At 37.2% G+C, this 26,211-nt stretch overlaps 1 protein-coding gene across 1 annotated transcript in view; it reads left to right on the top strand.

The window, feature by feature from the left end:
- Positions 1-11,406: 11,406 nt before the first annotated feature.
- stim2b (stromal interaction molecule 2b) overlaps positions 11,407-26,211 on the top strand; it is a 103,175-nt gene continuing 88,370 nt past the window's right edge. The window contains exon 1 of the mRNA XM_056462281.1: positions 11,407-12,605. Within this exon, the coding sequence (XP_056318256.1) occupies positions 12,470-12,605 (136 nt within the window). The 5' untranslated portion in view covers positions 11,407-12,469. The remainder of the gene's footprint in view (positions 12,606-26,211) is intronic.

Below are 26,211 nucleotides of genomic sequence, written 5' to 3' on the forward strand. Positions count from 1 at the left end.
GGCAATGTTCAAATCTTGAAATCGTAATAAATGGCATCTGCGATTCAGATACTCAGTCTATGACTTAATATTCATGGATGACAGCATCGCGCAGCGCGGAGATGTGTCTTTTGGTTTTCATATTTGCATAATGGCTGTTTTATGTGAGTCTCAAGATCCCCAAAAATGTTATTGATTTAATTGAAAGAGAAAGTAATAATGATTGAAGTCACACACCAAATGAATGTTGTTGTTTTGTCTGGTCCATGTGTTTCTATTGAGAACACCACACATCTCTGCGTGTGCAATAATGTAACTCATACTTTTTTATGCAAATTTCGACTTATTGAAGGTTACATTTTAAATAAGGTAACTAAGTCATATTATTGTGTCTCAGCATCACTTCTGTGTGGCTTTCTTCTGACTGTAGCTTTTAGTTATTTTCAAGCAGTTTTCTGTACTGATCTAATGCTGATTTTAAAACATCATTTGCTTTTTATTTAATAAAAGATGTTATAATTATAATTGTGAGCTGTTTACAATGTCTTTTTTTTTGAGAATTTTGAGTGACTAATAGGACTTTGAGTTCACTTTTGAGTAATTTATGGGAGTGAGAAAATCTATACTTGCATTTTCTTTCTTTCTTTTAACGAAAATGTTTAAATGTTAGTAAGTTGCACTGTTTTTTTTTTTTTAGATATAATGGCATAGAAATAAAAAGGATATGTTTTGTAGATTTATTTATTTAGCAATTTTCTAACATTTTAGTTTTGTGTCATATTTCATGCATTATTTTTCAGCATTGTTTATTTGACAAGTAAATGAAGGATTTTTTTTAGGTCTTAATCTTACAAACCTTATGTAGTTTTGTCCAAAATCAGATAATATAAACAGAGAAATACACAAATACAATTTTGATGTTCACAGTCATTACTGAGAATGAAACTTTCAAAGTAACTGTTGTTGCTTGGCATACAAATACATCAGGGTAAGCATAAATGAAATAACTTGCAAAGTTAGCAAGATATGCTAAACAGCATGTTTCTGTAGATTAGATTAGATTAGATTAGATTCAACTTTATTGTCATTACACATGTACAAGTACAAGGCAACGAAATAAAGTTTCGGTCTAACCAGCAGTGCAATAGCAGCAAGTGCAGGATATAGGTATAAGTTATAAAGTGCAGTTATAGAAAAACTATGGTAATATTTACAGATGGATGTACTATGAACATTATATACAGGTTGTATTAGCTATGAACAGAAATTTACAATAAATGAATACAGGATGCTATTAATAGCAGAAGTGTGCAGACAGATAAACATAATTACAAATGTCCATGTGCAGTGGGTATGTACAGTTCAAATAAGTAAATCAGTGCAATGAATATGTGCAAAATTTAAATGTGCAAATGTTAAATAGTGCAGTGATTGTGAGGAGTATAAGTTAGAGGAGTGTGGGGGTGTATTGGGGGGGGGGCAAAAGAGTCAGTGAGGGGCAGAGTTCAAAAGGAAGACAGCTCTGGGGAAAAAGCTGTTCCCCAGTCTGCTGGTTTTTGTCCGGGGGAGCCTGAAGCGCCTGCTAGAAGGCAGGAGAGAAAACAGTCTGTGAGCAGGGTGAGAGGTGTCCTTAAGAATACTGCGTGCTTGGCACAGACAGTGTTTCTTCTGGATGTCCTCAATGGCTGGCAGTGTAGTCCCTGTGATGCGTTGGGCAGTTTTCACCACCCGCTGCAGTGCCTTACGCTCAGCAACAGAGCAGCTTCCATACCAGACTGTGACACAGTTGGTCAGGATGCTTTCTATTGTGCAGTGGTAGAAGTTCACCAAGACAGCTGATGAAAGCTGGTTTTTCTTAAGTTGCCTTAAGAAGAATAGGCGCTGGTGAGCCTTCTTAACCAGGCTGGAGGTGTTGGTGGTCCAGGAAAGGTCCTTTGAGATGTGGGTCCTCAGGAACTTGAAGGATGAGACAGGCTCAACGGCCATCCCATTAATGTGGATGGGATCATGTGAGCCTGTTCGTCTCTTCCTGAAGTTCACAATGAGCTCCTTGGTCTTGTTGGTGTTAAGGAGCAGATTATTGTCGGTGCACCAAGTGGCCATATACTGTATCTCCTCCCTGTAGGCAGTCTCATCATTATTGCTGATTAGACCAATCACTGTGGTGTCATCTGCAAATTTGAAGATGGTGTTGGTCTGTTCACGGGCCTACAGTCGATGGTAAAAAGGGAGTAGAGGAAGGGGCTCAGCACGCAGCCCTGTGGTACACCAGTGTTGAGTGTGACGGTGGTGGAGCAGATGTGGCCTGATCTAACATTCTGAGGTCTGTTAGTCAGAAAGTCCATAACCCAGTTGCAGAGAGACGTGTCGATATCCAGGTCTCTAAGTTTGATTATTAGCTTAGAGGGTATGACAGTGTTGAATGCTGAGCTGAAGCCAACAAACAGCATTCGTGCATAAGTGTTTTAATTGTCCAGGTGTGTGAGGACAGAGTGCAGTGCTATGGAGACGGCATCTTCTGTGCTCCTGTTGCCACGGTGGGCAAACTGATGTGGGTCCAGTGTGGATGGCAGAGAGTCTTTCAGATGTGCCAGGACCTACCGCTCGAAGCACTTTATGATGATGGGTGTGAGTGCGACAGGGCGGTAGTCATTCAGGCATGTTGGGCTGGAGTGTTTGGGCACTGGCACAATAGAGGTGGTTTTAAAGCATGTTGATACAGTTGCTAAGTTAAGCAACAGTTTGAAAATGTCTGTGAATACCCCAGCAAGATGTTCTGCACATGCTTTGAGGACGCGCCCAGGGATACCATCTGGTCCAGCAGCCTTACACACATTGATCCGACTCAGTGCGGTGTAGACTTCTGAGGAGGTGAGTGTGATAGGTGAGTGGTCGGTTGAGGAAGTGTTCCTGGTGTAGGGTTCTGTATTGTCTCTTTCAAAGCGGGCATAAAAGTCATTTAGCTAGTTCAGGAAGGAGACATTTGTGGTTATGGGGGTGGAGTGGCTGGGTTTGTAGTTGCTGATGGCCTGGATGCCCTGCCACATGCGCCGAGGATCAGAGTTGGAAAAGTGCTCCTCTAGCTTTAGCTTGTAACAGTGCTTGGCCTTTTTGATGCCCCTCTTCAGATTAGCCCTGGAATTGCTGTAGGCCTGTGCATCCCCTGATCTGAAGGCAGTGTTGCGTGCCTTCAGCAGGAGGCGCACCTCCTTGTTCATCCATGGCTTTTGATTTGGGTATGTGGTGATCTGTTTCTGGGTTGTAACACTGTATATGGTGGTGTTGATATATTCCAGAACAGAGGAAGTTTAACTATTAATGTCTGTGTGAGAGCCACATGTGGCCTGGGAAGCAAACATACTCCAGTCTGTGTGTTCAAACCTGTCCTGGAGTGTGGAGTCCACCCCCGCTGGCCACACTTTGATGGTCCTTACTGATGGCTTCACACGGTTGATGAGGGGTGAGTACTTGGGGGTGAGAAACAAAGAAAGGTGATCTGATTGACCCAAGTGGGGGAGAGGGGTCACAGCATATGCTTCAGCCATGTTTGTGTAAACTTGGTCTAAAGTTTTGTTTCCCCTTGTGTGGCAGAAAATGTTTTGATGGAATTTGGGGAGCACTGTCTTTTAGTTTGAGTGATTAAAATCCCCTGCAACAATAAAAGCAGCCTCCGGGTGAGCAGTATGTTTTTTGCTGATGGCTGCATGAAGTTCATTCATAGCAAGCTTGGCATCAGCATCGGGAGGAATATAAGCCGCAGTTATTATGGAGGAGGTGAACTCTCGTGGCAGATAAAACGGTCTACATTTAACCATTAGAAATTCCAGGTTAACAGAGCAATGTCTCCCAACGACGACAGAGTTTGAGCACCAAGCTTTGTTAATATAAATGCATAATCCACCGCTATTCTGTCTGCTCGGAATGTTTGATGCTCAGTTAGCGATACAGCGTTGTCTGGTATCCCGCTGTTTAGCCATGTTTCTGTGAAAATCATGACATTACAGTTCCATAATCTTTTGCTGTGGTTGATGCGCAGTCGAATCTCATCCATTTTGGTCACCAGTGACCGTACATTGGCGAGAAAGATGCTGGGTAAAGAGAGCCGGTGTGGTGTTAGCTTTAGCTTAGCTCTTAGCCCGCCGCGCTTCCCCTGTCTTTGTTTACCATCTCTGCGCCGCCTTCGAGTACTTCCGCCCCGGCCGGGTAAGGCTCTCAGGCCCGGGTGTTCTGGCGATCTCAGGGATGAGTCGAAGATTGTTAATAAAAATGTCCGGAATGCACAAACCAATATCCAAGATGTCTTGTCGGGTGTATGATGTAAAGGCACTGCTGTTCTGCACGAACAGACCCGAAGTGAGCAGAAATAATACTGCAAAATTGCAGAAACTGGAGAGACGCTGAGCCTCGCGATCTGAACGCGCCGCCATCTTGTCTCCCACCTGTAGCTTGATTTTTGATGTTCAGAACCATTACTGAGAATGACCCTTTCGATGTAACTGTTTGCTGTAGCTTGGCATATGAATATATCAAGATAAACATGCAAAACTGCAGTTAGCAACTGCAACACAAACTGCAAAGTTAGCAAGATATGCTAAATAGTTAGCGTGCTACCGTAGCTTGATTTTTGATGTTCACAACCATGACTGAGAATGACCCTTTCGGTGTAATTGTTTGTTGTAGTTTGCCATATAAATTTATCAGGATAAACAATGATACAAACTACAAAGCTAGCAATATATGCTAAACAGTTAGCATGCTACTGTAACGTGATTTTTTTTTTCTAGCTTGGCATACGAATAATTCATTTATTTAATCAGGGGCTGCCAGAGCGGAATGAACCGCCAACTTATCCAGCATATGTTTTACACAGCGAATGCCCTTCCAGTCTCAACCCAACATGGGAAACACCCTTATGCACTCTTTCACACACATACACTACGGACAAGTAAGCTTAACCAATTCACCTTTACCGCTCGTCACTGGACTGTGGGGGAAATCGGAGCACCCAGAGGAAACCCATGCCAACATGGCGGATTTATCAGGGTAAACATAAATTAAATAAACTGCAAAGTTAGCAAGATATGCTAAACAGTTGCTACCATAGCTTGATATTTGACGTTCACAACCATTACTGAGAATTACCCTTTCAAAGAAGACATAAACATTATGACATATACTGCAAAGTTAGCAACATATGCTAAACAGTGATTTTTTAATGTTCACAACCGTCTGAGAATAACCGTTTTGGGGGAGCTGTTTGTTGTAGCTTGGCATACGAATTTATCAGAATAAAAATAAATTACACAAACTGAAAAGTTAGCAAGATATGCTAAACAGTTAGCTTGCTACTGATTTTGATGTTTACAACAATTACTGAGAATGAGCACTTCTAAGTTTCTGCATCTTGGCATAGCCTACTAGGCTAAATGCAAATTTCATAAATTGCCAAGTTAGCATGGTATGCTAACCAGTTATCATCAGAACCAGAATCAGTTTTATTGCCAAGTGTGCTTCACACACACAAGGAATTTGTTTTGGCTACAGAAGCTTCCAGTGTACATAAAGTGACAAGTGACAACACAAAATAAATATGAAAAAAAAAAAAAGAAATAAACATTAAAACCAGCCTGACCAGCCTGGTTTAAGCTGGACATAGCTGGCTTTGGCTGGGCTCCCAGCCTGCCTAGGCTGGTCAAGCTGGTTTTAGCTGGTCATTTTCCAGCCTGACCAGCTAAGTGGCTAAACCAGCCTGGAAATGGCCAAAACCCCTCCAAAACCAGGCTGGTCAACCAGCTAAAACCAGCCAACCAGCCTAGGCTGGTTTAAGCTGGATTTTTCAGCAGGGATATTAAACATCTTTTCAGCATTAAGGTGAATATACACAGCACACTGTGATGATCTTTGCACGCCTAAACAACTGACAAGTCTGAATCCTATGAAATGTAATCTGTAATCTTTTAGGTTGCACGGTGGCTCAGTGATTAGCACTGTCAACAAGAATGTCTTTCGGCGTGGGTTTCGGCGTATTGCTCCGTTTTCCTCCAGAGTCCAAAGACATGCGCTTTAGGGGAATTGATTAACTAAATTGGCCGTAGTGTATTAGTGTGAATGTGAGAGTTTATGGGTGTTTCCCAGTACTGGGTTGCAGTTGGAAAGGCATCTGCTGTGTAAAACATATGCTGGATAAGTTGGCGGTTCATTCCGCTGTGGCGACCCCCGATGAATAAAGGAACTAAGCTGAAGGTAAATAAATTAATGAATGTAATCTTTAACCGTATACTGCGATAGAACGTGTACACAGAGACATCCATTCAATGTTTGTATTTACAACTGAAAGACATATTTATCAGAGCATTTGCTCATCTGCAAAATGTCTATTAGAGGCGTTCAGATTTTTAAAACATTTAAGATGTTGGAAATTTGTAATTTAAACAGAGCAGATGTTTTCCAGACCAAACGATCTTGTAAATACATCTTGCAGATTGATGTGTGCTGTCATGAGCACTTTGTCTCTATTCTTCATGCCATTAAACAGCCTTGCATTGCTCTTTGTGTATCTGTAGCTTGGCCTTGTATACATTTGAGGTAATTATTGTAATAGTAACTTAGTTTGGGAATATGATGTGTTTTTAACTGAACTGAACTAAAATCAAAACACTGAGATAGAAATAGAACATTAGAAATACGTTTTATTTCATTATTTTTTTTAAATGCTGCTATTTACATGTAATTATTTAATTTTCACCATAAGCCTGCCAAACATACATTGTCATGACAGTTAGCGCAATGCGACATTAAAATCAGTCACACACTTGTATTTGAAGACATAAATAACACCTGATTAGCAGATTCATCATTATTTAGTAAACACTGTACAGTGCGTTCAGTCCTCCGAATCCCTGCATCCTTCCTAATCCTCCAAGTTGACCCCAGCTTATAAACTCCAGCGGCACTCTGACATCTGCTCTGTCTATTCGCCTGCCCCTCTCGTTCCCTCTGCCCCTCGTATCAAATTATGCCACTCGTCGGTTTTCTGCCCTGCTTTTTCGCTCCCCGTTGCCTCACTCTGGTCTCTCGGTACATTCGCCACCTGTTTACACAGCTTCCCACGCCCTGTACCGTTATTACAGTCCCGATGGAAGCAGTGCACCTCTAGCGGCCCTGCAGTGTTCCTCCCTGAAACATTTCTTGTAGACAGGCAATATCACATTTCCACTGCCGCTCTCTTGAACACCTTTATATATTTAGACCATGTAATAACTGCCACTGCCCTCCTGTCCCACTGATACAGTTGAAACCATTATGCAGGAACTTAAAAGCATTTGCTTGAGTAGATTAATTGTTTGTGATATTATTATAATTTATTATGAACAGTCAATTGAACTTTGGACATATCCTGAATGTCATCAAAATTTATAAAAACTTTGTATCAAATAAAGATTTTAATATTTAAGAAAAGTGATATCTACAATAATGTAAGGATTTAACTTTATTTTGAATGTGCAATGTGTGATTTGAAGCTGGACACGTGAAGTCTTTGTTAGGGTTTAGCCAACTCTTGTTCCAGTGGTATCAGTGGTTTCGTAATTTATACTGATGCCTAAAGGCTTGAATGTACAAAGGTTGTTTGCTTACTTTTGCCTTCAATTTATTTAGAAAACAAAATAATTGAAGGAAGAGTGTGTAACAGAAGGGTATGCAAGCTTTGGTACATACTACTTCCTTGTTAACAGATCGTTATGTTGCTTAGTTATAAGCCCTGTCAATCATCCACACATCATCCACATTTCTGTCATATTTAATTTCCTACCTTATTGGAAAAGCAGCAGCTTAATATCCCATTTACGAGTCTTTCATGCAAGAGAAATCCCCTCAGGTCTTTGGTTAATTCTGCATTCAGACGTTAATGTCCAAACACATCTTTATATAAGGTCAGTTTTGTTGTTGCAGATTAAATATAACACAGAAAACGCGATTTAAATATTTTCCAATGGGCTAGATATTAATTAACAGTCATACAAACATAATTACAGAAGACTCTCTTCTGGTCTCGCATGTCCACCATGTTTGTAGTTTATTTACACTTTTCACCCACGTTTGTAGTTCTAATCGAATTCAGGTCCAACGCATAACGTATTGTGGCTAATATCAGCAGTTAGAGTATGGACGCTTCTACACTTAAATTTTTTTACCGGAAATAGTAAACCATCAGGGAATGTTTGGCATGCTCTTTTCAACATACCACGATTTGGGACATACTAATTCTTTTTTAAAAGACTATTTAGGATGGATAGTATGCGAATTGGGACCAGCAATGCTGAAATCATGTTCATGAATAAGCTAAAGTAAGGGTTTCAAACTCAGTTCCTGGAGGGCCACAGCTCTGTTTAGTTCCAACCCTAATTAAACACACCTGATGAAACTAATTTAGTCATTAATAATAATAATATTAATAATAATAATAATAAAAATACCTTTTATATATAGGCGCCTATCAAAGCACTCAAGGACACCTTACAGCAGATCACAAGCACATCATAAAAATACAAGCAGTAAAAATAACAATCAACATAACATTAAACCAGCAAATCATTAAAAGCTATCCTAAACAAAAAGGTTTTTATCTGAGATTTAAAATTGAAAATACAGTCCACCTGACGAATGTGCAAAGGCAGAGAATTCCATAACTTTGGTGCTGTACAACTAAAAGCCCTGCCACCAAATGATCTTAAACCACCAAATGACTTCATCTTAAAGTTTGGAACAGATAAAAAATTCAGCAGATGATCTCAGAGAGCACAAAGGAGTGTACAATTGAACAAGATCGGCAAGATATTGAGGGGCCAAGTTATGAAGAGCTTGTTTGAAACTTGCAGGTAAGTGTATTGAAGCAGAGTTGGAACGAAACTGGTGTGGCCCTCCAGGAACTGAGTTTTACATCCATGAGCTAACGTATTCATAACGTATTATCATGGTAGTTTTAAGCAGAGGAAAGCCCATCACACAGACTCAATGTGCGGTCAAATTGGAATAAGAGCACTGAAGCAATTGCTGACGAGAGACAAGTGTGACATGGCACAAAAGGAGCAGAGCTTTTATTATGGAACAGTCAAGACAGCTTCTGGTTCTTCCAGCCGTGATCACATGGGGAAGAAGCAGTGCTGTTTAAGGCATGCTAAATACATGTTTAAGTTGTGTTATAATACTGCTCTCTAACATATTAAAGTATCTTTGGTGTATCTCTGTTTTCTATAAAACCAAATCAGAAATGAAGGGTATATGGTGTCATAAGCATGACACAGGACTAGTTAATTACTTATTTCGCTAGATTGGAACATTCACAGAAACAATTGGAATAATATAAGTTGTATAAAAATATATTTTTATTAATTAATATCATCTTTTGGGGCTTCACCTAAAAACATTGTCATCATTTCTTCACGCTTTAGCCTACTTGCTCTATACATGTAAGATTTTTTACAAAAAAGAAGATGTATTAAAAAGTGTTAGAAACCTGTAACCATTGACTTCCACAGTATTTGTTTTCTCCTTCTATGTACAGGGGTGGATTTAACCAATAAGCAAGTTAAGCGGCCCCCTTAGGGCCACAGGAAATCTGCGGGCCCCCAATAAATATCTAGAAATATAAATTATACCTATAAACTTTATATAACATCATTTTCTACCATATTTTGTATGGTAAGAGTTAAACAAATACAATTTTAATGTAATTAAATATTATTTAGTATACAATAAAATATAATATTATTATAATAATGTTATGTAATAATAATAATCATAATATTGGAAAATAAAATATACATCATGGAGCAGTCCAGGAGTGAAATTTATTAAAAATATATATTATTCTTAATTGTAAATTATTTATTTTCTTTTTGGCGTATTCCCTTTATTAATCTGGGGTCCCCACAGTGGAATTAACCACAAACTTATCCAGCATGTTTTACGCAGCGGATGCCCTTCCAGCTGCAACCCATAACTGGGAAACATCCATACACACTCAGTCACACACATACAATTTAGCTTACCCAATTAACCTATACCACATGTCTTAGGACTTGTGGGGGAAACCGGAGCACCTGGAGGAAACCCATGCCAACACGGGAAGACTAGGCAAACTCCACACAGAAATGCCAACTGACCCAGCGACTTTCTTGCTGTGAGGCAATTGTGCTACCCACTGCGCCACCGTGTAAATTGCCCTTGTAAATAAATTTTAAGAAAACTAACAATTTAAAAGGTAGAGAAAAGAAGACTGACTTATATATATATATATATATATATATATATATATATATATATATATATATATATATATATATATATATATATATATATACACAGCAATATAAATAAAAACTAAATTAAAGTAGAAAGGTGGCATTTCAGGAATTGGGCCCCATGGCTGGAATTGCTTAGGGCCCCAAAATCAACAAATTCACCCCTGACTATAGATGTCAATGACAGTAGGTTACCTACATTCTTCAATACATCTTCTTTAACGGAACAACTCGGCAAACATTTGTCCGCAGCAACGTCATGTGCCTTGCCAAAAATAGTCATGGTAGGATGGCATAAATCTGTAAAAACATTTCATAAAAATGCATTAATATATATTTTCACATGTCTACAGTTCTTTCTGGTTGCATTTATAATGGCTACTTTAATTTTGTGCAACTTTTAAAGGACTATATGCACAGCTACTGTTTTTCAGCTAATGATAAACTTCTGGTAAAAGTTTACTATTTTCACTAACATAAGGTTCCGTTTACAGCATCTATGTTGTAATGTAATTACAATACACTCAGTTAAATAGACTTTAGCGTTCATTTAGCTAAGCATAAAACGAGATGACAGTGTAACCGCTAGCGCCATTTTTATACTTAAACCTCGCCGAGGTTGGCTGACTGAAATTAAAAGTCTGCATATAGCCCATTTAGCCTACATATTGTGAATCAGTTGTAAAAGGGCATCCACAAATTAGACATACTTTCATTACCCTCACTAAAATGAATAAATATGCAAAAGCATTGCACTTAAATATGGGTAAATAAAAGGGTGAGTAAATGCTGAGAGAATTTACATTTTTGGCTGAACTATCGCTTAATATATTTAGAGTAGGCCTATTTATCTCATGCCTAATTACATAAAGAAGAAACAAATAATGATTAAGAAACTTGCAACTAGTAAACCGTTGTAAACCACGTCCACAGGATGCCGGGAAAATTCCCTGTAATCGGATATTCCAGGTGAATATCATCCCAGAAACCAAAGAGAGCAGCTATCACCTCCTGCCTGCTTTCAACCGCGGTCTGTCTTTTCAAAGCCCACGTCTGTCTCCCGCCCTCAGCCAATCGGATTCTGCCATGTTGGGACCGTTCAGCCAATCACAGGCCATGGCGAGGAGGAAAACTTGGAAGATTTTCTGGCTGTAAATTATTGCTTGTCCGCGATGGGAGAAATAAAAGTGGGAAGTGATGAACAAAAGCGCGGGCGGTATCCGGGTGGCGCCAGCATTCCCGTGGAACTTTAGTGCTCTTCTTTGTGCATACCGATAGTGAAGGCAAGCACACATACACAGCTCATTGTTGCCGCACAGCCCCATTCACTCCAAGCACCGGCTGCTGCCTTTTGAGTCATATGAGAGTTTTAGGCGAGAACGCCGGAATCAAACAGCCGGCGGCGTCCTGTTGTCAAATGATTTGCATACGGACTTCCGCCCCCTGAATTTAGTTTCTGCATCAACTAGCAAAACACTGGGGCAGACCTGAGCCCTCGTGTCAGGCGCAGTTATGCGGACTTGACATTTCAACTCGCTTGATGTTTGGACATGAACGGCACACGCGTATATTTCGGACGGTCCCGATGGATTCGGATTAAACGGCACATTGGGATCTGACACTTTCGCTCTCAGAGGCGTTTACTATGCTGGATATTCGCCGGCTCCTGTGGATGTAACAGACTTCCAGTGTAGAATTGGGATATTGGCTCGATCTGTAGCAGGAAAATGCGTGTTTTCATCTCCCGTGGGTGATGATTTAAGACAGGGGATTCCTCGTCTTGTCTGTTTGGATCCTAAAGTGGGATACAGGCAGATCCTCCAAGCCAGTCCGGTGTCTGATGTCTGAATGCTCTGATGTCTATTTCAATGTGTCATATTAGAAGAGTTGACCATCTCTTTTGGATGGAGTTTTACCTCGCGATCTTCTTTTGACGTCTTGGACAGCGTGGATGCATTTTTAGCTCGTTTTTTTAGGTTGGATTACTTCTTTTTGGGGCTACCTTACCTTTTGTTTTTCTAATACAGGTTGGATATCGGTTTATGTTATTTCAACTCGCTGCTTTCTGTGTAACTACTGTTGAAATCACACTTGTGATTGTTTGTTTTTGACAATCCGCTGGGTGAACATACTGTGTGGTCTCTGTTTGTTTATTTATTCATTGTTGGTTGAAAGCTTTTTTGCACACCATGACTTTCTTGTCGGCGGCAGCGGTTCTGTTGCTGCGTGGACTCGTCATCTCTGCGGTATTAGGTTTGGAGAGTTCACTCACGAGTCATCTGGCGAACCGAGTCACTCCTGACCCAGCAGCTGTTGCTCCCACAGGTAAGACCCCTCAATAATGTAATAAATCGATCAACCCTTTTTCTTTGGAGGTTGCATGTTTTAGCAAGGGCTATGCCTTCAGAAAACGCGTAGATGCTCAGTTGAAGAAGGAAATGTTGTCACGTCACGGTACCGTGGGTTCTGATGGTGTGTAGGATCTGATAGACTCGCGTCACTTATGTGGAAGATTCTAGAGAATGCAATTAGATCCTCCCCCTGTGTGTCTGCCTGTGAAAGTGATGAAGGTCAGGACATCCTCATGGAATTCCTGCTGTTCCACCAATAAACGCTTGGCAGGAGAGAGCAGGAGGAAACCCCTGTCATCAGGCAGGACCTCCATCCAGAGAAACCTCCAGATGGGCTTTTCCATGGCCACTTAATGATAGGATGCTGTTTAAACATTTATTTTAACCAGTATTCACAAAATACTTAAACAGTATATGGTTATAACATATTTATTAAACGGCCTGCCTCTTATAATCATTTTATTATTATTATTATTTTTTTAAAATAATAAATTATTATTTTTGTTAATAAATAATTAGATATTGAATTAGGTGCTTTTCAATAAGGACATGTCACTATTCAGTCAGGCACCCGTTCTGCTAAACTGAAAAGATTGTAACCCACAGAAGTTTTAGTGAAGTGATTTTATTGAAGTGTGTAACACAGACGTTTGGCCAATGGAGAAATGGTTGTACCCATCTGAGCCTGGTTTTATATAAGATTGGATATAAAATTCTGACGGTATGATAACCTTGGATAAAAATACCATGGTATCACGGTATTGTGATTACTGCTCTAAAATAAGTACTTTTTACATGTCTGGGCAAAACAAAAATAAAACTTTTTTTTTCTCCACACAATATATTGTATTTTAGGAAACATGTCAGGGTAAATAGTTAAAATAAATCATTGACTTCTGCTCTCTTCATTAGTTTTAAAAACACAGATTTCGTTACGAAACATAAAAAATACATTAAAAATCATTACATATACCTTAGAAACGGTATAACAGAACATTTTGGTGGTTTTAAAACCTTGTCTTTTCCAAACCGTGGTATACCTTGAAACTGGTTATCATCCCATGCCTAGGTTAGCACATTATTTCTAGTTAGTCACTGTAGTAACAACTTTGGTAAAAATTGCAAAGGTAAATTGCAGTGGTAAATGAACATTTTCATTTATTGTTTATTTATTTTTGGTTGTTCATCAGGTGCTAGTACAAAGTTTTAGTTACAAGTAATTATTCTAAGACTCATAGTCAATGAAGTAGTTTTGGTTTGAACATTGAGAGGTTGAGGTGCAGGTGTGCTTGATTGATTGGTTTGTTTTTAATTATCATATTTACAAGTAGATATTGAGAAGTTGTAATCGCAAATGTTGAGTTATGGGGTAGATAGGTTACCTTCAGCCTATTCCAACCACAAACTACACCGCTGCTCACAGTATCTTGCCCATTCAGACTTTATTTTTTTAGTCTGCTTCTGGATTTATATATGCAATGCAAGATTGTTCTTTGGTGGTAAAGCAAAAGCTGAATGGTTATTGTAGGTATGAAGAAAGAGAGAAACAACTTGGCAGAAACAAAACTTTCAATATACTGAAATATTAGATTTCCCTATTAATTGATCTGCCTAAATGTGTGCCTGTTGCTTGTGCGCATACAATGTGGTTGTCATGGATGGGGCAACTGGAAAAATTCTGTGGTATTGCCTGGAGTTTATGGGCCAACTAATAAAAAAAAAGTCTTTGGTTGCTGTGAATTTAGACATGACTGTGTTTGTTATTTTAGGGATTTAATATTTAAGGTGTTTATAATATTTTAGGTGTTTAATATTTATTATATTAAATTAATAATATTAATATTTGCAATAACATTTCACAATTTGTACTGTATTTTTAAAGAAATAAATACAATCTTGGTGAGCAGGAGAAGCTTATTTTAAAACATTTAAAAATCAGGCTGACCCTAAACCTTTGACTGGTAGCGTTTATACGAATGCATGTGATCAACACAAGAACATTCCAGTAGGGGCTACAGTCCATCTTTTAAATATTAAACGCCTTAAATATTACACCCCTAAAATAACCTTAACAAAGACATTATGTAGTTCACGCATAGTTATGCATAAACAAACCACACTCTTTCGGTCGCTCTATTCTGGTTCATAACCTCACAGCTGTTTTCCCAATATTAGTCATGCCTTTAATGACAGTGGATCATCTCTGACGGGCAGCGGTCTGGTCAGGGCACTTGCTGAGGACACAGATTGCTGTCTCTACAGAGCGCAAACTGCTAACATGATGAATACAATCCAGATCTGTGGTCATACAGGAATGCAGACTTAATCAGAAGAGTAAATAACCTGCTTGGAAATGGCAATTGGCTCAACAAAAGTGAAAGCCTGTGGACAAATTATTTTAGCTTTTGCCTTAGTTTAGTGCGCTCAAATGGACACTTTATGCACACTTGATTAAAGACAAGGAGTGAACTTCTTTTCCCAGCAACAGCAAACTATTTGAATTAAAGATTTTTGTTGCAATTATAAGAGAGCTGTCATCTAAGGCAGTGTTAATTCTGACTTTTTAAGGGGGTTGTTGCATTTACAACACTAAAAAAATGCTTTCTTCATGTTGTCCCAACACAAATCAATTAAGTTAACTTAATATTTTTTTACAAGTTTAAGTAGATTGAACATAAAACAGTTAAGTAAAAAAAAAAAAAAAGAATTGTGTTGTTTCAAAGTAGTTTAAACAAGCAGTACGGATGCACAGATTTTTTGGCCAAAAACGATAACCAATAACTCTTAAGATTTGGAGGCAGATAACCGATATACAGTTGAACTCAGAATTATAAGCCCCTCTTTCTCTTTTAAATATTACACAAATGATGTTTAACAGAGCAAGGACATTTTTACAATATGTCTAAAAATATTTTTTTCTTCTGGAGAAAGTCTTATTTGTTTTATGTCAGCTAGAATAAAGGCAGTTTTTATTTTTTTAAAATCCATTTTAAGGTCAAAATTATTAGCCCCTTTGAGCTATATTTGTTTTTGATAGTCTACAGAACAAGCCATCGTTATACAATAACTTGCCTAATTACCCTAACCTGCTTAGTTAACATAATTATTAACCTAGTTAAGCATTTAAATGTCACTTTAAGCTGTATAGAAGTGTCTTTAAAAAGATCTACTAAAATATTAGTTACTGTCATTATGGCAAAGATAAAATAAATCAGTTATTAGAAATGAGTTAATAAAACTATTATGTTTAGAAATGTGTCCGTTAAAAAATCTCTCCGTTAAACTGAAATTGGGGAAAAAATAAAGAGGGGGCTAATAATACTTACTTCAACTGTATATATAGGTGAATAAATATTTTAAAATGTTATATTTTTATAGAGTGAGCAACTGCTTTTATTTTAAAAACTTCATAGAAGTCTGAACTGATCTTATGAACCATATAGTCGATACACAAAAGGAAAACAAGCAATAATTTCAAAATTGCAAGGTGATTATATAGACCTATATTCACGATTTTACATAAATCGGCTTGCAAAAAATTGGTTATTTCCTTTTCTTTGCATATCAAATTAACTTGCAACTTGAAATAAGTTAAAAGGGTAAATAATAACATGGGATTTAATTTACAATCAAGTAAAATAAATGTTTTTTTAAATAAAATGAAAATGAAAGAACTAAGAACTGAAACCAGTTTAAATGTTCTCGAATAAAACATTACAGTAATGTACATTTGTAGAAATATGTAATATCCGAAAAGGCATTTTGAGAGGTGTTTTGACAGTTCAGAACCACCGTACAAGTGAAAAGCAAAATACAAATGGTATTACTTTAGAAAATGCGGCATAAATTCATCCCATTTTTAGATTTTTTTGAACACATGTAGGTGCTGCTTGTCCAGCAGACAACACTTCTATGTTCGTTCTTGCTGTCAATTTTGGGAAAAAATGATTGATAAAAGGTTCATGATAAACTGCTGACAGAATGTGGTGGACAGTTGAGAAACCCCTCAAACACAGTGCAGAATATAAAGACAAAATGTGGTGGACAGTAGAGAAACCTTGTGCTAGGTTCAGTGACTGAAGGCTCTGACGGCTCACTATGTATGTGTGTGCATGGTAATAGACATCACATGCACTTGTTATAATCATTATCAATATGCTGATTATTATAAATATGCTGATCAAACTAATTACAATCTTACATTGACAACACGGCAAGCAATGCGTTTATAATAACAAATAATAATATTACATTACAAACAACCCTAGTTGTTTAGCACGTGTGCATCACTGCTATTATGTTTACACTTGTAAACAGGCAATTCAAACCAAAATACACAATGAAACTCTATCAAACATCTATAACGATAAGGAATATAGTTTCTTACTGAGATATTAACACAGAGCAATACCACACAAAGAAAGGATGGACTTTGAACGAATAAACAATATGAGAGCTCCATTATAGTGTACTGGACTAGTCTGAACAAGTTCAACCCATGCATGCGTGAGCCAGGAAGTTTTGTACAATTACGTTATACATCGGCTTAAATATATCGGCCTAATTTTGATATCGGACCGATAACGTTAACAATTAAACAATATGGCCGTCTATATATCATGCATCCCTAACAAGCAGCACAAATTATTTTTTGAGTGAAAGTTGGTTTTATATTTGCTCTTTGTGACCTATAAAAGTAACAGTCACAGCCTACTGCAGAGCAAGCTCCAGTCACATCAAAAGTTTTTTTTTTTCTTTTACAGTGTAATTTTTAACACATTGACAGCCTTCAGTTGGAAAACCCAGCTCAGGCTCATTGAAATTTCATGTCTCTGCCTATATTTTTGTGAAGCGTGAAATTCATTGTCTTGTGAACATTTCATTGCATGTTTCTGATGACAAATCCACTAGAATATGCGGTCTCAATTTTTCCAAGACTTGGGGCTCGTCGCACAGATCCACTCAGCACTGAACAATGGATTCAAAAGCAAACATATAAGAAATGCGCACTGCGATCACTTAGTTTAATCTTGAGTTACGATTTGCTCTGCATCACAAGTACAACACAGATGAGCTAGAGTATACTGGCCACACCAGAAAAGTTGTCCATAGAGATGGATATGCGAGGTTAACATATTTGATAACCCATCATATATATTTGGCTGCATTTACACTGCAGATCTTGATGGTCTATTCCGATTTTGTGACTGTATCTATTTTTTTGTTGACCTGCTTACATTATCTTTTAAAAGTGACTCATATTGTCTGCATTTACACTGCACACGGCAAAGGCACAAGGACCAGGAAAAAAAGAGCGGGTGCTGACTGACAGCTGATAATAAAAGAGCGCTCTTTTCTCCATTCCTGTTTTTTGTGTGTTTACAGGGTTTAACAAGTTCGACAAGTTGTTTTACTATAGTTTATGACAGAAAAGTTCTCATTTTGCCATCTTCTTTTATTAAATTTTTAAGTAGGCATCTTAATGTAAGGTCCATTGCCTGATTTATGCACGAGACGTATGCCACAGTTTTACAATAGTTTATATTGGTTACTCTCTGTTTCTTTCATTAAAATGCTGAAATACCTGTGCTATATGACAATATAAAAGCTTTTTTAGTCCTTGTGTTTGAGATTTAAGGTTTGGGACTCTGCTGAAGTCTGTTCTGAAATGAAAACGTCAGTTTATGACATTCGCTGTGGTTTATAATGATGCGCGACTCTCATTGACAGGTGAAATTCCGATCTAACTGCTTACACTGTAGACACAAGGGCACAGGTCCAATTCATATCGGATAAGTTTCCACATATGAACAAGGCCTGAATCTGATTTGACTAAATCAGAATCCATGTGATTTTTTTCCTGCATACACGTACATGGGCCATATCCGATCTGTGCCACATGGGAGAAAAAAAATCAGAATTCAGTCACATGAAGCATGCAGTGTAAATGCAGCCCGAGTGATTTTTGAATTGGATGAATTAAATTGAATTGAAATATTTGTGGTGGTGTGCAAAGAATCGCTCAAAAAGAATTATTTTTTCACGATACCAGGAACAAAAGTTGTTTGTGTCATTTTGCCTTGTAGCATTATTTTTTACATAGAAACTGCAGTCAAATGTATGTTAAAATATGGTTCACAAAAATGTTGGCGGAAGCACTCCAATGAGCCTGTGTTGGAAAAACCTGCCTGTGGTGACATTTTTTGCTAAAGCAAATGTGAAAGTTGCTGCTTTCAGGTTTGTGACACTTTCACCTCTCACAGTGAAGTAAAGGTTGTTTGAGCAGTGCTGAAAGTGTGTTACTTTTATATAAACTGGATCAAAGTGATTTATTTCATTACAGTATGATGTTTTTGTATTGCATGGAATGTTAGGAAATAAAATGTCTGGTAGGTGGAAATAAAGGGTCAAATGTGATTAAAACATTATGCCCTACCCTAAATCTAATTAATAGGGATAGTTCACCCAAAAGTGTTAATTCTAACGTAATTTACATACCCTTTACTTAACTAAAACATTTATGATTTTCTTTCTTCTGTTAAACACAAATACAATATTTTGGAAAAAACTGGTAACCTATAACCATTGACTTCCATAATAGTTGTTTTCCTACTATGAAAGTCAGTGTTTTTTTAATCTTTCTTCAAATTGTATTTCATTGTGTTCAACAGAAGAACAAACTTAAACTAGGTTTGAAACAAGTAAAGGTAGAGTAAATGATGACAATGTTCATTTTGGGTAAACTACCCTTTATTGGAAGCAAGTGTGCTACAAAAATAGACAATCAAGAAAGAAATGATACAGTTTTATCTTGCTTCTACATGTCTTTATTGTAAATCTTATTTTTCTGTGGGATATGGATCTTGGGGTGTTTTCACACCTGCCTTACTCCTACTAGAGTTCGTTTTCCCTCATGGTGCGGTGGGCAGGTGTGAATGTAGCAATCGCACTCGAGTGCGGACCAAAAAAGCGTACCGAGACCTCCTTCTCCTTGACGAGGTTGTCTCGGTATGCTTTTAAACGAACACTGGAGCGATTCGCTTGTGGTGAGAACATGATCCGAACTAGAACATACCCATCCGCAAAATGTACTGCACCTTTTTGGACTAATCCAGCTGCCGTACACCGATACGCTATCCCATTTTCCCATTGCTTTGCCAACAATTTTAGAGAGAGAGAAAGAGAGAGATTACCTGATGGATCGTTGGTAATATTTCCGAAAGATGACCATGTTGCAGTGTAGTTAAATTAATCCACGCCTCCTCCGATGCGCCTTCGCTGTTTGCAATGCATTAAAACATTGTTTTCCGGTCGCGCTTCATTCTCAAATGTACAGTTTTTCTAAAGTTATGCATACAAACCATATAGTAAACTATAAGCCAGCGCAGTCATCCCTCCATAGTAAAAAGTGACATTTTGTGTTTGCAGGTTTGTTTATTTTCCCGCACGTTAATTCTGACCAATTGAAAAGCAGTTTAGGAAAATACGTTCAATAACATCTGTCCAATGAGTGATGTGGATTTTGTCACATGACTGCATTTGTTTTGTTTTTTTCATCTGGTTCGGACCAAAGCAATGAGTGTGGTGTAAAAAGGACCCAAAACGGCAGAAAAATGCTACAAAATATTATTTGTTGCCCTTGGTCCGGACCAAATGAACTGAACCACAGATGTGAAAGCACCCTTAGTGCTCCTCATTGCGAGGGCTATGCTGTACTGTGCCAGCTGCTAAACCATAAATTTGGACCTCGTTATGTAGTGCAACTTAAAATATACTGTAAAAACGCAGGGCTCCACACTGTTTATTTATGTTCTCCCAACACATATCGATTAAGTTAACATAATTTTAAATGGATTGAACATAAAAAATATGTTTCCCCCCAAAAAAAATCACCAGAATAGTGTGGTTTAAGCTCATTTTAAGTATGTAGTTTTAACAAGCAGCAAAAAATCCTTTTTTTTGGTTGTATATATTTGTGTACGAATAAAGCTCAGTGGTGAGGACACAATTGAAGGAACAATGTAAAAATAAATCTGTTTAATTCAATAACAGGCCCCATAATCAGAATTTGTGGGCAAAGAAATAAAGTTTGTTAGTGTTTACAGCCACTAATGTTTATTTGAGATGGAAACTGCACTGACCTTAACTGAGTGATTACTTTAGGCATCCAAACAAGTCTCTCTACACACACACACACATACACGCACAGCCACACACAAAAACGTACAAATCTATTCAAACAAATAATCAGTCCAAGGCACTTGAAAAAAACAGCGAAAGTTAAAAAGCCTTTATTCACATGGTTAGTATATTATAAACAGCACATGTGTGGACCCCGTGTGTAGCAGCTAACTCATTTTCATCAGGATGACAACATGTATATGTGACTGAGTTCATTTAAACAATCAATATGTCACATGACATGACTAACTAAACTAACTAACATAACCAAACAGTACAGAAAATATGACTCAAACAATAATATCAAAATGACTACTTATTGAGAATGCAGTCAGAACTGGAAATAAATACAATACAGCATAGTTAAAGTCAAACTGATAATGCAGAAAGAAAAAACACAATCACCATTTCAACAATATAGAAGTCCTAATGAAAAATGATAAATAATAAAGAAAAATCCAAAAGGGAAGATAGTTGAAATGAATAAAAATCTAGCTCTCCTTTACACATGTAATATTATTTAAGGACAAGAGAAATTAGATGCCAGTGTCTTGGCTATATTGTTATACATTTAACGTTAGTAAGTGTGTAAAGTTTTGCCTAATAATTTTAATAAACTAAGTATTGGTAAATGGATATTTCTTTGGCCAATATTTTACCCACTGACAGACTGATAAATTCGGATGTCAGCACGTAGCCTGTGCATTGACATGCCTACGTGCTAACTGTTCTTTACTGTATGTGCACAATCATCAGTGCATGTTAAAATGAAGTAAAAACCATCTAGCCTGCACAGCAGTACAGTAGGCACTGAGTGACAAATTAATTTCATGGCTTAACACATATTTACATAGGCTGACTTAAACAGTTGTGTGTACTTTGTCGAGTCTCCACTATCAATAAGGGCGCAGTCGTCATGAGATACTACACATGAGGAATATTTTAACTTCTTGGAATTCTGTATGCTGCTTCTAGTGAGATGCAAACAAACCTGACAGCTGTGAACATTACTTTAAAGGATAATGATGCTAATTGTATGGCGTTATATGACTGTAACTTGGTTTACTTTTTTTAAAGCGGTATGTATATATAAACTATTAGAGCTATTAAAATCTGTTTGTTAATGTAAAATGTAAGGATAATGACAAGATCAAACAAGGAGGTCATATGACAACTTAAAGGTCATTAAAATTGGCCAACGCTAGTCACGTGAAAACAAAACACAACCATCGTAACACTAATGATGCTAGAATGCATAGCATCAACATGAAAGCCATCATAAAAGTATTATGATAACAAACATAATAAACCTAAGAGAAAAACAAACACAGAAGCTTCACATTAGCACACATGTTAAAATTGTGTGAAATATGCTAATTTTATTATTTTTTTAATTATACGTTTTAACCATTTTCATATGAAACACATGAAATTATATGTGTGTGTGTGTGTGTATCTATGTGTATATATATATATGTATGTATGTATGTATGTATATGTGTATATATATATATGTATGTATATATTTATATGTGTATATATATATATATAGAGAGAGAGAGAGAGAGAGAGAGAGAGCAATATCACACGAGTAGCAGTAATCACACGAGTAGCAGAGTCTAAAATCCCTTTGTTTGAGGAACTACTTTCTTCTGCCATTCACATCTGCAGCTGACGTCAGAACCGCAGAAAACGTTGCCAGTTCACAAACACTAGAATTTGAATGATTCTCTAGCTTAATCTCTAAAGTGATAACAAAAAAGGTCATTTTTGCTCACATTTTAAGATTATAAGGCTGAACGGCATGAAATGCCATCAGTCCACAAAGATTTCCCAGTATTTCTCTGTTGTAATCAGGATATCACAATAATTAACCACAAAAAAAGACAAAGCAAATCAAACACTACCAGTTTCTTTGGCATAATACAGCACTACAACATACAAAATAGAGAGATCGACTTAGAATGCCACTTACCTGATTTATAATGACCTATTCAGCTGTAGTTTGAAACTTGTGCTGAGAAATGGCTCGTTTCCACTGACTGGTAAGGTATGATACGGTTCGGGTCGGTATGGGGCACTTTTATCAGGCTTGCGTTTCCACTAACAAGGGTACCCTTTTGGTGGGCGTGGTGTATGACAAAGTTTCAGTCGACGTCATTCTCGCTGGAGGAAATGTCTACAATATAGCTGTACAGGTCACTCACATAGCATATATACAAAAAAGACGCTTTACACACATAAATACTTGTGTAGAAATGTTTATTAATAACTTTTCAATGAACATGAGTTGATTATAACTGCAGATCAATGACAATGCGAAATAGCCTACTGTAATGTCTGTAATTATATAAAATAAATAAATAAATAAATGAAAATATATAAACACACACAGCCCCTTACATAATAATAATCAAGCGCAGGTTATTGTCATCAGCTCAAGAAGTTTATTATTTCAGATATAGACACGCGGCGAAAGCAAGGAAGAAAGCGAAACCGCTCGCGCCTCAGACTGCCTCGTAAAAAACTACGAGGCACAGGGTAGATTCTGCTCTACTCCATGACTTTGTGGCTGTACATCAAGACGACGACAAGGTTTGTTTGAGCCCAGATAGACCATGGCTCATTATTATATGTATATATAATTCTGCTGTAATCTCTCGGCTGTGTGTGTATTTTAAACATGGCAGGTTTTTAGTTTTCATTCTGGCTTGTTGCGCAAGCGAATGACGTATCTCTGTAAACCAATAGTGTTCAGCTTTGTGTCTAGCTCTGTCTTTTGGTACCCTTTCTCGTGTTTGGTTCCCTTTCGAAAGGGTGCCGAAAAAGTGGTACGGTAGTTCGGTTCGGTACGTCTTTTGACAGTGGAAACGGCCATAAAAGCGTACCGAACCGTACCATACCGTACCACTCAGTGTAAACGGGCTAAAAATGCTTTTTTTTCTCCCCTAAGGACTTCTTATGCTGTCTCTGTCGCCATCTTGTGGCTGAACATCAACTGTCACTTTCTTTGGTCTGCTCAGACAGGCTGATGGCCCATGCACAGAATCTGATGCTCCGAAATTCTAAATATTTAAAAATAAGCCATATCCTTATAAATAAACTGCCTAGTTGTAATCTAAACAACTACAATCTTGACTAAAAAGCCTCAAAAGTACATTGTTGTCCAACAGCTGCAATATTTGTCAAACTGTAGAGTGTCCTCTGCTTGCTGCTATATGTGGGCGGAGGCTGGACGAGTGCTGTCACTGGCAGAATATTGCACGGCTATCAGCCAATTAGATTCAAGAACCAGAAAGAACTGAGTGTGTGTGTGGACACGTGTGGCGGTTCCTCAGTTGGCGTTGTGCTAATGTTTGTGTGTGTGCTGGGAGTTTGTCATTGGGCTCTTTGTGGTCACTGTCTCGCTAGATTTGACCGAGCAACCCACTTCCCATCCAGACTGTGGTCATCTGATACTTTGCAGGACGTCACTGCATATGTGTAAGAAAAACAAGCGAGAAATTGATCAAATGTGTGTATATAGAGAAAGATACAGAGAACTAAGTCATGTCATATCCTGATAACGGTATGTATATAACCATATAGTGCCATTTCTGGAAAATGAATCGATTAATACATTTATAAACATTAACCACATGTAAAGGACTATTTTATTTATATATTTTAAATTATATACTTGAAAATCTACCAATTCAAATGTTATCACATTTCTTACTTTATTTAGAGCTTCAGGGTAAACGTTTGATTAAAAAAATGTAAAAACATAAAAAATTTTTTAAACCTATCACATGCCCAGTATATAATATGGCTAAACAAATTGTCAGATGTAAACATTGTACTTTCAAGAATGCAACTTTCTAATTATGCTGCTATTTTTGTTTCTGTCTGCATCCTGGTAGTAGCGTGTAATATGCTAAAAAAATAGTACCATAAACAATGTATTTGTGACACCACAAAATAAGCAACATAATATGAAATGATAGACTTTTCATTTTGTCTATATTGCACAGCCCTACAGAGAAGACCGGGAACAAATTGTGTGAGTGGCATGTGTTAGGCTACTTGTCCAGTCAAGGGCTCCCAATTGTAAGCAGAGTAATGAAGGAATTTCCTGCAGCACAGATGACTATCATAACAAATGTGCTCTGAGTGAAAGGTCGATTGTTTTTGTGTGTCTTTCAGATCATTTGAATATACAGAGGCTTAGATGTATTTGTTTATCAGCCTGTGTGTCTGTCCCATATTACTAATGCCCTACATGAATCGGTCAGACCATATTAGTCATGTAAAACCGTGTTCTTTAGTCTGATCATTTGAACATGTTATTAAAGGGGTAGTTTGCCCAAAAAAATGACAGTTCTGTCATTATTTAATCATCCTTCACTTGTTTAAACCAGTTACAGTTTGTTTTTTTTTGTTGCTTTTTTCAAAATAAAGCTTAAATTATTCAAGTTGGTGGTTCATTCCACTGTGATGACCTCTGAAATAGACTAAACTGAAGGAAAATTAATTAATGAATGATATAAACAAGTCAATTGTGAGTAAATGATGGACATAATTTTTCGTTTTTTATCTCTTTAAGAAAATTTACTCGGTTATTAGTGATTATGCTGTAAAAATTCTTGCTGTTTTAAATTTTTTAGTTAAATCAAATGAACTTTTCTAGTCGTCTCAACTTACATCAATTAAACTGACTAAACATATTAAGTAAAACTTTTCATAACTTAAAACATTTGTTGAAACCTGATTAACTTATTAATATAAGTTAAAGCAACATAAACATTTGCTGTCAGGGCTTTTCGAGAAAATGTACAAAAGCACGCATATATATATATATATATATATATATATATATATATATATATATATATATATATATATATATATATATATATATATATAGTTATGTATTTTTAGTATTATTTTTGTATTGAGTTATATTGTGTTATGTTTTCTTTATTTTGTGATGTAATATTAGGGTTTGTTTCTGTATTTTTATTTTGAATTGCAAAGCAATTTGCTGCAGAGCTTTTTTTAAATTGAATCCACTTAAATCAAGTCAAGTGCAATACTTAAGTTAAGAGTTGAGTCAACTAAAAAAGCTGTGCAGCAAGTTGGTTTACAATTTTAAGTTGAGTCAACTCTACAGTTTATGTGTTGTTTAAGCTGATAGGGCAATATTCAGTTCATAAAGTGACATTAAAAAATAAAGTTCACTTGTTCATTTATTCATCCATTTTCCTTCGGCTTAGTCCCTTTATTCATCAGGGGTCGCCACAGCAGAATGAACTTATCCAACATATGTTTTACACAGCAAATGCCTTTGCAGTTGCAACTCAGTACTGGGAAACACAAATACACATTCATTCACACACATACACTATGGCCAATTTAGT

The sequence above is a fragment of the Danio aesculapii genome, chromosome 7 (genome assembly GCF_903798145.1).
Source record: "Danio aesculapii chromosome 7, fDanAes4.1, whole genome shotgun sequence".
Taxonomy (NCBI): domain Eukaryota; kingdom Metazoa; phylum Chordata; class Actinopteri; order Cypriniformes; family Danionidae; genus Danio; species Danio aesculapii.